The sequence below is a fragment of the Leiobunum rupestre genome, chromosome 6 (genome assembly GCF_980474605.1).
Source record: "Leiobunum rupestre chromosome 6, qqLeiRupe1.1.hap1, whole genome shotgun sequence".
Lineage (NCBI taxonomy): Eukaryota > Metazoa > Arthropoda > Arachnida > Opiliones > Sclerosomatidae > Leiobunum > Leiobunum rupestre.
The window spans coordinates 48411099-48424370 of record NC_143389.1 but is presented as its reverse complement, the minus strand read 5'-3'; the positions used below and the strand labels follow the sequence as shown (position 1 = coordinate 48424370).

The 13272-nt window shown below is 39.2% G+C and overlaps 2 protein-coding genes across 2 annotated transcripts in view; one reads left to right on the top strand and one right to left on the bottom strand.

Moving 5' to 3' along the window:
• Window positions 1-1496: 1496 nt before the first annotated feature.
• LOC149941300 (ATP-binding cassette sub-family G member 5) lies at window positions 1497-5290 on the bottom strand. Its single transcript, XM_090177714.1, has 10 exons — window positions 5116-5290; window positions 4484-4663; window positions 4199-4431; window positions 3834-4143; window positions 3687-3767; window positions 3394-3613; window positions 3118-3329; window positions 2908-3046; window positions 2665-2850; window positions 1497-1930 (listed from the first exon to the last, which is right to left on the bottom strand). The coding sequence occupies exons 2-10, from the start codon at window positions 4653-4655 to the stop codon at window positions 1564-1566; spliced, it is 1920 nt and encodes a 639-aa protein (XP_090033840.1). The 5' UTR covers window positions 4656-4663; window positions 5116-5290; the 3' UTR covers window positions 1497-1563.
• Window positions 5291-5914: 624 nt separating this feature from the next.
• The window catches only part of LOC149941299 (ATP-binding cassette sub-family G member 8), a 40985-nt gene continuing 33627 nt past the window's right edge, over window positions 5915-13272 (top strand). The window contains exon 1 of the mRNA XM_090177223.1: window positions 5915-6082. The gene's annotated coding sequence lies outside the window, so the exon portion shown is untranslated. The remainder of the gene's footprint in view (window positions 6083-13272) is intronic.

Genomic DNA, 13272 nt, shown 5'->3' with positions numbered 1-13272 from the left:
TCGGTTCCAGCATGACGGTGCGCCTCCTCACCAGCAGGGCCGTGCTTAGAGGTCTCGCGGCCCCGGGCGAAATGCATGGGCAAAACTGATTGTAGCGGCCCTCCGGTATATACATCCCTATGGTAAAATTTAAGAGGCCCTGGGCGACCGCCCTGCTCCCCACCCCCTAAGCACGGCCCTGCTCCCCACCCCCTAAGCACGGCCCTGCTCACCAGCAAAGAGGTGTGGTACAATTTGTTAACACCGAGTTCCCTGGGCGTTGGATTGGAAGGAACGATCCAGTGCGATGGCCTCCTAGGTACCCCAGATTTGACACCGCTGGACTTTTTCCTGTGGGGATTCGTGAAGGAGGAAGTTTATAAGATGCCAGTCACTAGCGAAGAAGACTTTTGCCGGATAATTATTGCAGCGTTTCGACTAGGAACTTCAGCTATGGTCCGTGGTTCATTTCAAAATATGCTGTACCGCGAACGTGTATAGCAGCGGATGGTGAAATTATTGAACCTCATTTAGTATAACACTGGTAATTTGGTAAATTTTGTAACGTTTTCGGAAATTGTTTTTTTTATCTCAAAATAAATTATCAATAAAAACAATAGTTTAAAAAACTTTCATTACAATTTAGATAGGATTCTTTTTAAATTAGTAATGAAAAGGCTTGTTATTTTTCATGACCTAATATCTGTGACAAATTGACCTATTCCGACCAAACAAATTTCATTTAAGGTTTTCGAGTATGTTCTACAACTGGTTCATATACAGTTTTCGTCTACCACCTAGCGTTAAGAAAATGAATATTCCAAAACCATGCAAAAGTCACGATTTTGCTAAACTTTACCAATAACAACGACCTTCCCCGATAGTGTACATTCTGAAAATTACACATTTCTAGGTAATATAGTTTTTGAGTAAAATGCCTGGGGCAATCAAATTAAAACACCTTGTATACTGGTACCACAAACTTCATATAATGGTATAATAAAATAATTGGTTTTATATAATGTATTATATGAAGTTTGTGGTACCAGTATACAAGGTGTTTTAATTTGATTGCCCCAGGCATTTTACTCAAAAACTATATTACCTAGAAATGTGTAATTTTCAGAATGTACACTATCGGGGAAGGTCATTGTTATTGGTAAAGTTTAGCAAAATCGTGACTTTTTGCATGGTTTTGGAATATTCATTTTGATAGATGGCGCAACGAGACACTATAATATTTTCCCTCAGAGCTCTTTCATTCCTTCTACCAGGAGCAGACTACGCTTGTGACTAATGGGTTGAAATCTCGATTGAAATTCATAATACGACAAAGATAGGCCGCTGCCATAGCCGCTTCATCGTCTAAAATTTCAATGAACCTAAATAAATTACCTGTTTTCCATAAGGAAAAGGTTCAATTAATAAACTATTTGAAATGAAATAATAGCAAAATTACTGTTTGTTATAATATTATTTGTAAATTACATAAGAAACGTAAAAACAAGTGGAGTATTTACAGTCACAAAAATAAGGCTATTATTACGCTTTTATGTTCTCTTAGATAAACGTCACTAATTGGTATTAGTCGCGAAATTTGGATTTGACAAAAGCCGGCAGAGGAATTAAGTAAACGATGATATTAACCGCCCACATTCCACCGACAAAAACAAAATTCAACCCGAAATTCATCCAGTATTGTAGATCAACGTCGTATTGGCCACGACCGTAATGATAACGCTCAGTTAAGTAATGCGTACCATTTAGGTACAAGCAGCGTCCGGGTATGTTGTTTCCAGGACAGGCCGTTAGCGTCGAACCATCCCAAGACGGAGAGTTCACCAATAGAGGATTACCATCGAATTCATTCTGATTGAGGAAGGCTCCTGCATACCGATAAATGACGCCGTAGCTTAAATAATAAAGCCAATCGGGTAAGGCTAACAACGACCTATTAAAACAAAACATTTTAAGGCAATGTTCAATAAACGTATTGGAAATAGACCGATACACATTTGACAAGAGAGCGGTAACAATACTTAAGGAAGATATTTAAATACCCGAAGTCTTACCAGATGGCGCCAAGAGTCTAATAGGCAGAAATTTAATATAATTTATTTTTTTTCGCATTTCTTTCTTTCTAAGTTGGACTTTTTTATAGTTATGTAGTCAAATGACTATGACTGGCTATTGCGGATATGTTTGCCCAAATAGACCTACACCGTGTATCAACGTCATTAATAACTTTCGTTTTTACATAGAAGTAGATTTTTAGTAATAAATTAGTAAGTATTTATTCCTTTCCCGCAAAAAAAGTTTAAATTGGTGCCATCTATGAGCAACAAACGCAGCACCCCACACAAGGAGAACGCAACCCGCCAAAACTCGTCCACTTTTTTCTTCAAAATTTTTATTGGCTGCCGTCGGAAGGGAAAAATTCGGAAATTGTCTTCCCCTTTCCCTAAAACTTTCAGCGTAAAGGCTCGTCCAATGAAATTTGTACACAACACTGCCTTAGCGTGTTTAAAGGCTAACTGCGTTCTCATTGTGTGGGACTGGTGCGTTTGTTGCTCCTAGGTGCTATCTAGTCTAATTAAAATCATTTAAATAGAACCTCTAATGGTTTGGCTCTAAATGTGAGTTCCCGCGCGAGCAATTTGTGAATCGGTCTATATCAGTCGTTACCTGACAGTTCCACTGGCGAAAATGATGTACACAATCAGAATGTAGACGCTGCAAAGAAATGCCGTGTACGATCTCCTGACGAACATCATCAGGGCGATAGTTTGGTTTTCGGCGAATACGTATACGGTCCACAAAACGGCGCAAAAACAGGCCCATCTTTCCCAATCGGGTCTGAGGCCGGTTCCACTACGATATCGTTCGGTTAAATTTAATTTAATACCAAAATAAAATAGCGATACTTACGCGTAGACGATCGTTGCGGCACCCCAGACGGTCATGAAGCTCAGAGGCACGCTGTAGACCAAATAACTGAGGATAAACAACGGGCCACGATAAATTCCAGCCCTGGACTCTTGATAATATCTCGTTCTGTGAGATGAATCTGGGGAAATATTTCAAATAACGTAAATGGAATGTTCTGTACTGGTATAATGACGAAGAGAGGCATCGTACAAGTAATTGCCGTAATGGCTGACGACAGAAAAGAGACGGCCACTAAACAGTTGAGTAGCAGGCCGTTTCTGGTTAGAAAACTTTGCTGATGGTTCGGCAGTTGAAAGTAGAATAGGTATATCAATGTAAAAAATAACGGAGTAAGGACCACTCGAAGGAATAACTCTCGCAAAGCGCTCGAATTGCAATTGAATAAACCACCGTAGCCTCTCCTAAAGATAGAAGAGATTAATCGCAATCGATGAGCATTCGGGCGTGGCCCAGGTTCCATCTTACCTCACTAACGTACAAAAGGTCGACCATCCCGATGGTTGGCCGTAGGCCGTTAACGGTAACTTATAAGGATTTTCTCCCCTTTCAGTATTCTCCGGAGTCGGTGCTCCAAATTTTCGGTATCTGGATCCTTCAACTTTGAACTTCTCGACCAGGGCGGCTATCTGCGTGCTGGATTCGATGAAACGTTCTCGAGTGCGTCGATCCACGGTGGATAAACAAACTAAACACAGTCGAATACATCGTTCGTGACCATTGGCAAAAATAATTTGTTAAATAAAAATAGTTATACTAACGATAGTACATCAACGGATTTTCCAGTTCAGGACACGGAAAACCGATACTTCGGAAATAATCGAGCATCATCCGAGTACTTCCTAAAATATTAATTAAATTAATCAATCAATTGACAAATCAAGTCGTCCGTATCGAGTGAGATTTACCGGTGTAAACGACTTCTCCGAGGCAAAGGTACGTTGCGCTGTCCAGGAATGGGAAGACGTCGGAGCGGGGTTTCTCCATGCTCAAGACGACAATCCGATTGTATTTTTTGGCGTGGTTGGACAGTATCGAAACGACAAAGTAGCTGTTCAACGGATCCAACAAGTACGTCGGATCATCCAATAAAACGAGAACTGGGTCTCGAACTATTTCCATCGCGATGGCTAGCCTCCTTTCCTCGCTGGCCGTTAACGACGTCACTTCTCGATTGGACACTTGGTTCAAGGCCAAATCCGCCATCACTTGTTTCACCTGCATTGTTAAAAGAATAAACACGCCGAATTCCCCCAAAAAGAGTAAAACGTACTCGGTTCCTCTTGACGGAATTGGAAACTTTGGAGCCAATGGTTAAATGGGCGCAGTAAACTAACGTTTGGCGCACGGATAACCCCGGCAATAGACTGATTTTGCGAGGGACGTAGGCGCACTGTTCTTGGAAGAGTCGAAGTGACATGGGAACGTCGTTCAAAAGTATTTGTCCCCTGATGGGTCCCAGGGCCCTTCTAGCGACGACTTCCAGCAACGCTCGTTTACCGCTTCCTACATCCAAAGGAAGTAAGTAACAGACTTTTCGATTATCAACGATTGTTACCTTTTGATCCTAAAAGGGCCATGACCTCTCCAGCGTGAACTTCCATAGATACGTCTTTTAGAATAACTCCGGAAGGTACCGATCCCGTCATTTTTTGGAAACAGGAGCCAGGTTCCACTTGACCCGTATGGTACACTCCCACCAGCTCCAGTACATGGTCACTGGAAATCATGGCTGCACCTGTTCAGGGTAACGAGAAATATTCCTTTTTTAACTTTGAGGACGAACTTTAAAATGTTCCATGTTTGCCTATACAATCGACTGGATGGCAAACACCAAAAATATTGAAATAAAAGTGAAGCCGGAGAATTATATTAGTTGGTTTTTATGCACCATGTAACTCAATGCTATTAGACGTGCTAACAAAAAAAAACAAAAAAAAACCAATCCCGTTGACTTACTCTAATTTGTACGTAAGTGACCCTTCATCCAGTGCAACATAGTAATACTACCATCAATACGAATATATTTATGGTACAAACGAATACATTCACCCGACCACTACTACTGGAACCCAAAAGTGCCTAAACACCAAACTCAACCTCGACTCCTCAAGATGCGGTCCAAATTTTCAAACAACCGTCTGACCCGAAATAAAATAACATTTATGTCGAAAGTATAAATGCACTCACCAAATTATTTGAAATCGGGGCTATTATCTTCGGAATATGGTTCTTCAAAAGGACCTAATCCATCAGCGCTAAATTAGAACGCTGCCTTCGAAATAGGAAGGCAATTTTCCCTGGCGCTTCGATCTCGAAAGACGCGACACCTATTCGAAGTCTCCCGAGAAGAAATGGCCAAAGGCCGAAACTTTCGGAGAAGTTTGTAGAAGTTGCGGCAACAATCCGACTTCTACTTCGCCGAAACGGGAGGGTTGACTGAAGCTGGGGAACACTACAATTCTTGTAGGGGAAAGGACCGCGCTAGTAAATAGGCAGGTACCGTGACGTAGACGCTACGTTACTTTCCATAGTGGCATTTTCCATTGGTTTAACGTCCAAAACATGACACCCCCCTGAAACGCTGCGCCCCATTCCGAATAAACCATCGCGTGCTGCGGAATGCCAACGCGCGGAGGGAAGAAATTCGAAGGGGGGAGGGACCGGTTTAACAGGGGCGCAACCACCGAAGGTGTGCTACAGGTGAGTGAAAGGAGGAAAAATGTGACGGGGGGTCGAAGAAATTGTTTCTTACGAGTCGTGAGGCCAAGTTTTCCCTTTTCGCTGGATGGTGGACGCTGCCAAAGCTTCGTTAGTACCTCGAGCAGACGTTAGTCGGCACTTTTTCGTTATCCGGCTACTCGGGTAGCGCCAAGTTTTCGTTCGAGGATATAACCGCGATTCGAAACCAGAGCTGGCGTTTGCCCATTAATTCGCGCACGCGTTATCGACGCTACTTGTAGAAGATAAACACTACCGCGTGCGACTTTGCAAATTTGGAACTACAAACAGAGACACACGGGTTTTCCAGAATGACGGAAAGGGTGTGTGGTTAAGCCTAAGCGAGAGGCATCGACGCGAAATCCAAGGAAGCCGAAGACCCGTTGCGAAAAGCACGCTTTTTTGACAAGGCTGCGTTACCACCGCCTTTCTTAACGTAAGTCTTTGAACTATCTTTAAACCTATAACAATATTTTAGCAATCGGTTAATAACGAGATAATCGTTCGCTCTCGGTTGTACGGTTGTCTCAATTGCTAAAAGCGCGGATTTTCTTCTTTGCAAATCGCCACGATTGAAACAGAAACGAATGTACAGATTTCGAAAGGTTACTCAATGTCAAATTCGTTAGTTGAAATTTTCGTGATTTGGAAGTTGGGCTTCGTGCTACTTGGCAATTAGTTCTTCCCCCCTTACCCGGACCTGTCCATTTTTCGCGCTGTTTTCGACATGCCTTTATCACGTCGGCTCTTAATTCCTTATCAATATTTTTACTTCAGCTTAAAGGGAGCGTGAACTATTCCATATTTAAAGCGGAGGAACGAATTTCACAATTTCGCCACCTGGCTTAACAGTATCTAGAGGTGTTTGGCGTTAGTTACGTTAATAACACGTTGTTTTTCAACTCACTTTAATAAAGATTAAACTTAACCTTTTATTTAACTACCCCATTGATAATATTAAAATATAACATTTAAAAGGAAACGACCTCGAGATCTGTCTCCGTGTATTGATTTAAGTTTTTTAAATGTCAAACGAAAACGTTTTGAATTACGCGCAATTTTCGAGGGAACAAGAATCGCAATTTAAGATGTTTATCATTTTAAAAGAAAGTGATTGGCGGGCGTTTTATTGTAGAATGACTTACGTCGGCGAGATCAGGGTGGGCAGGGGCTACTTACTCTCGACGTCACACTTCCTTTCACTTCTCTCGCCCTTACGCAACCGACTATTTCAACGTAAGACCAAGCCCAGGTGGCGTATCTTATACCCAGGGACATTCTCAGCAGCGCTGCCGACTTAACTTGGCCTACCCTTCGAGGAATGATGGTACAATAAGTCCGATTAACCACGCAGTGATGGCCAAATACGGGGAGAGGGTGAAGTTCAAATAAGCGAAGAATCGAGAATAGAATACTAAAAGTGGAAAGAGTATCGTCTGAAGGGAACGGATCGTTTCAACCGCGTCTGATAAAAAATAAGAAGATTATTCGAGTTCCGCTTAGTTGAGAATTACCCGGAGACTCGTCACGGCTTCCTAACTCTTATACCGAAATATCATCTCTAATGAAACGTTCCAGCGAAAATTTATAATAGTTAGATTTTGGATAAAAACGCGTTAACTTTTTTTCGTATCGAGGCGTTTTGTAGAACATGGAACGGACAAAAGATACTATCTTTGGTGTAATTCCTACTATAGCAGATTAAAATGAAGGTACGTAATAAAAGGGAAAACTATCGGGTACAATCCAGTAGCGTAGCCAGGATTTTGTTTCGGGGGGGGGGGCACACCATTGAAAAAAAAGTAAAAAAAATAAAAATATTTGTACGTACGACCATACGTTTCGGGGGGGGGGGCATGTGCCCCCTGTGCCCCCCCCTGGCTACGCCGCTGGTACAATCGTGTTTATCACAGGAACAGGGACCCATTATTTATTTTTCCGTGGAACGGGGGGTGGAGGGGGATTCACAACTCTTCTATAGAGTAGCGGCTGCCCTTCCTAACAATGCGGTATAATGAACTCCCGTCCAAAGAATGGAACACTTGTACAGATACAGCTACCATTCTATCCTTCCCTTTCCGCCCCCCCCCCCCCTTGTTCCTACGAAAAACGGCCGGGATGAAAACACAATTAGCCATTAAGAGGTTTCGCGTCCAGAAAATAACAAAAAAAACGTCCTTACGACCGTTCTGACCAAACAACAAAAGCCCAGGGGCCACTGCTACTTGAATTCACGGGCCCGCGATGACAGCAGCGAGCCCCGAAATGTATTACGGCGCGTTCCGACATTAATTTGACAAGCAAGCAACAGGGGAATTGGATTATTTCACCACGAAGATGGCAGTTTTGGAAATATTTGGGGGGGGGGAGGTCTGACACTATGCACTCTTTTTTCGCGCCTTTCTGACTCAGTTCAAGCAAGGACAGTAGATACAGGGACGAGAAAGCAGGGGGGGGGAATTTGATTTTAAAGTCTTCATATTCACGGGGAGTTAGATGTAAACAAACCGTGGCCATTGTTAAGACGTGATTCACCATGGACAGTATTATTGTAGTTAGTTTTTACCATTTTGATGTTAAATTAAAAATAAAACTACGAGCGTAAATAAAAAAATGCCCATTTGTTTTGAACACTTAAGCCTCGTCAAGAACCGCTAAAATTAGGTGACCGCCATTTTTTTTGTTTACAACTAACTCTCCTCGCGTTTCGGTCGTTTTAGGTTATATATTCCAACAGATGCCGCCAATACACTTTCTCGTCCCTGTATCTACTGTCCTTGGTTCAAGTCAGTTGGTCGCTGGGTGGGGGTTACAGAGAATCTGGGGTTAAAGGGGGGAAACTAAACATCGTACGCGCCCAGCGAAATTTCGTTTAAAAGAGGGTATTGCTTCCGAATAGACCTTTCTATAAATTCCTATCTAAACAGGCCAAACACCTCCACAAAGACAACTCATAGAATATAAAGCCCCAGGAATGGAAGGTGTAGCTCCGTCTAGTGGAACTTTTGCGCCTCTCATTTTTAAAGTGAGACCGGGTTGCGGTAACGGTTTCCGGTTACTCTGATTTGCTTTGCCGGAAGTTTCTATCACAGCTTAAACACGCAGCCAATAATATCAATCCTTCCATTCCTGGGGCTTTATATTCTTTGGGCAACATAGCCCTACTTCAGTAAGACTTGCAAACTTATTTACTCTTTGGGTTAAAAAATTCTGCTTATGCTCATTTCTATTTTCAAAATATAGCTAAGGTAGCATATTTCAAAATATAGTAAGTCCATAACTGAACTATTTACAAAATCAACGAGATATAGTTAATTAACTATTTATAATGGTTTGTATAAAACCATAACCGTTAAGTGAGTAGGATTTTGATCAAAAATCCACTATATATCCTGACAACTAGATAATCCTTTTATGAGCCTCCCTGGTTCAAGAAAAATCGGGCCAACCCTTCTGCCTCTCTATACACAAAAGTAAGTAAGCACATAAGTAGTATTTTATAGAATTGTCTATTGAGACAATCTTAGCTATTTTCTTATTGTGAAAAAGTAAAAATAAAAAGGTTTTAAATCATAGTGATTCAACGGTAGATCCGGATCTTATGAAACGCTAGTTGTAATCGTATACGAAATTGTAAGTAAATCGAAAATCACCATAAAGGCTCATTCGAAATATTTTTTCTTTTACATTATTTGAAATAAAGTAAAGCACTTAGATTTTAAATTTTCCTTTTGACCTTCAAAGCCCCAATTTCGCAATATACTACGAACTAGATTCGCGAATAGAGAAACCTGATGATAAAGTTTGGTTTTTCAATAGAAATTCGCGAGGTCTCAATATATATTTTTATTGAACAATAAAGGGGATTGTTCGAAGTGACCCGAGTTTCTCATATACACGAGACCCAGTGACCATTTTCATTGTTGTTCGAGGAACAATAGGCCCGACTGACGACAACCGAATTAACTGATTAACCCACGCAACTATTAATTTCTGTCGCCAGGAAGGTTTAACGCCGACTAAAGTAAACGCCAATATAAAACAAAAAAATAACTTTATTTCCCTTAAACAGGAAAAGACATTTTTTTAGTCGAATAAAAAGTTAACTAAAACAAGCGTTCACTTTCGTTATTTTTATTATCAGTAAAAGAGCTTAACTTTCAAAATACTTCTTTCCTCGTTTTTGTTCGCTGTTCGTCAATTGAGGCCTAACCAAATACCCAAAACAAAAGATACTACAGTTTACAAAGTGAAAAGCTAAAGATAAGTTTCCCGTTATCATTTAAAAAAAAACAACTTTGGAATCAATTTCTTTAGAACTTCTCGTCGTCCTGGCGGAAGAAAATAATAATTAAACGGTTAGAAACTTTCCGCGCGTAATTGGCAAACCCGTTTTTCTCTCGCCAAGAATGACTCGATGACAAAAACGATTTGAAATACTCGAAACTTTTAACCAGTTTTGATTTTTGTAAATATTATTTCTCTGGAATAATCACGTGGAAGCTAACGTGCTTTACCTATACTTTTCTTTAAATAGCTAAACCTACTTAATTATTTAGACGATGGCCGAGTATGACATAACCAGTGGCTTTAAATTAAAGAAAATTTTTAAATATTTCTATAAGCGACCATCTTGACTTATTGAAATAATAAAATGTGTAGAATTCTAAAGAAACCTCCAATTTATTATGAACCTTAAAGATGTATTTACAATTGAAAAGATATTTCATCAGTATTTTTAAGTTTTAGATTATAATGTGCTAGTTGCGTATAGCATTCTATATTTTTATGAGACAATTATAATTCCTAATAAATAAATTTTCATTAATTTCCAAAGGTTGTTTGAAGTTAGCACGTCTATTAACGATAGGCAATTTAACACGCAAGCTACTAAGTTTAAAAAATATTAGTTTTAATTATTTTCCATTTTTCTTTTTTTGTGAATTTGTTTTGAGTACCAACATAAGTTTTAAAAAAATGTGGCTCCCATTTTAACAAATCATTTGCCTTTTGATAATTACTCGCCCTTAACTACTGGCTAGCACGCAATTTCAAAATTCCACCGGTGTTTTGTATCTACTATATTATATTTCTCAAAGGGTTCCGTTTTTTTTCTATTATCAACACTTATATAAATAATTATCCAACTTTTGAATCTAGCATAATTAAACTTTTTCTAACAATTAGATAAGCCAACAACGCAATATAGATCAGTTATTCCTAAACGGTAAAAGTATTAGTTTATATAATAGTCGGAATGGTTCAAGGTGACATAACAGAAACCAATTTAAAACTATAATTAAAGCGAAAAAAACGTATTATTATTAAGGCTAATGATAAACAAGTCTTATTAATTTTACAAAGTCTACTCCAAAATACGTGCTCCCCCCCCCCTTCCCCATTACAAACTCTTAAATTTAAAATCAAAACGGGTTAAGCGGAATTTATAAACTATCCATTCCTCCTATTAACCGCGACTATAGTCGAATCAGTTATCGAGAATGAGCGAAGGACGTTGCCTACCTAGCGAGTATACCTTCCGCCGTACAGTTGATGAAGTGTCGACTCGAACTATATATTAGATATTGGTAGTTCGCGAATTCCGTGATCTGTGTCACATAATGAAGGGGCGGAGCCAAACAACTTTTTATTAAACGCGAAAGTTGCGTAATAGATTGGAATATAAACTAGATATAGTCAATTTGATAGCGCATAATTAAGCGTGAAAGAGCGTATGCGGGTCGCGTATCTAAAGCGACGGAGAGGCTGCAATTAAGCGCTTTTGCCTTTTGGCCAATCTGTAGATCGTTCTTAGAAATTAAAAACCTTCGAGATATCTCCGACTTCTGTTTACGTTATTTTCTAACGGAATTTCATTTTGTCCCGTTATTGGCAACGTGATGTCGTTGTGACCAGAACCCGTAGGAGTTGTATTACATTCGTTAAAGTTTGTATAGCTAATTTTAGCGCATTGAAATTTGAAAACGCTACTAACAAGGAGACTACCCGAGGTGTTACACAACTCGGGGCATTGGTAGACCTTCATGTAACTTGAAAAATCCTAAAGGGATTTTATTCAATGGGCAACGAAAAATGTTTTTGACAACTTAAAATGGAAATTTTCCCATTGAAAATAACATGGGATTTTGACCGATACATTTTACAAAATTGAAAAAAAAAATTAAAATACCAAAATTATAAAAAAAATTGATAAAAATTTACGAAAAAAAATCAAAATTGGTCACATTTTGATCAATTTTCTAATTTTTTTCACAGGGAAATCGGTCAAAATCCCATGTTGTTTTATGTTGTCAAAAACATTTTTCGTTGCCATGGCAAAACCGTTGCCCATTGAATAAAATCCCTTTAGGATTTTTCAAGGTACATGTAGGTCTACCAATTCCCCGAGTTTGAACAAAATCGGTGCGTAACACCTCGGGTAGTCTCCTTGTAAGTGTTTTGCGCCTAATACCATTTTTCAAAAAGTACCAATATTTTGAAAATTATAATTACAATGACCTCGCCAGTTAGGGATTACATAGATAAATCGATATTTTATATCTAATGGTATTGTAGTTGTTGTAGGAAGCGGCGGAATTTCGAGTGCAAGTGTTACATTTAAAAAAAAAAACGCATTCATGTCTACAAAGATTTTTATCTCGCGTAACAATGATCTCGCAAGCTAGGGATTGTTTTCTTCGAATGTTAGTCTGGTTGTTGTTTAGGACTTAGAATCATAGAATGTAAATTTACATTTGTGAATAGTCGTATAGATAGTCGAACTAGGCGACTACGCATCGACTGTAAAATGAAACTGATTTTGCTGGTGTTATTAATTTATTTGAAGGATAGAAGCCAAAGTAGTTTTAATACCGCATTCAACCTATAGAGTAATACTCTATATATTTGTTTATTTACTGTTTATATATATAATCTTTGAAATATATTTCGTAATTCATTAAACCAGGAATCCATACCTCTACTTGGAATGCTTATCGCGGCAGATTTTCGTCTCGATGTGGCTGACGGTTTTTTTGTCGTCACTATGTTAACTTAAGAAACAACAACGTGAGAGGGGAGCACGCGCAAATAGGATTTTTCTCTTCTCTGGTAGGCGAGGTAGTGATCTTACCATATGCGATACGGCAGGATAAGCATTCCAAGTAGAGGCATGGATTCCTGATTAACCATTATTTGTAATGTAACCTGTAACGAAAGTTATCTTTCGGGTAAATAAATATTCATTTATTCATTCAAAGGCTTACTGCGTTCAATTTGGATAAAATATTTTAAACTAATTTTATAAAGTTTAATTGAACCTAATCCCGAATTGAATTTACGAAATGTTACGCTACATCCTCTAAGCAAGGTCATTAAAGTTTTAAGAAGCTCAAAATTTTAAATTAACTCTGATTCGTAACTAAATAAAATATCGACTGCTCAACCTATAATCAAAAATGCTGAATTTTAAACTACCTGACCCCAAAAAAAAAGTTGTTTGTAGTATCGAAAAGAATTTATTCCGCTCATGGCCGCCACCCGCGCTTTCATTGAAAGTATAAAATCGCGGCTGGGAAAATCGCGTTGATTGGAAGAAGGTCAACGTCGAAATAAATTTTACCAACT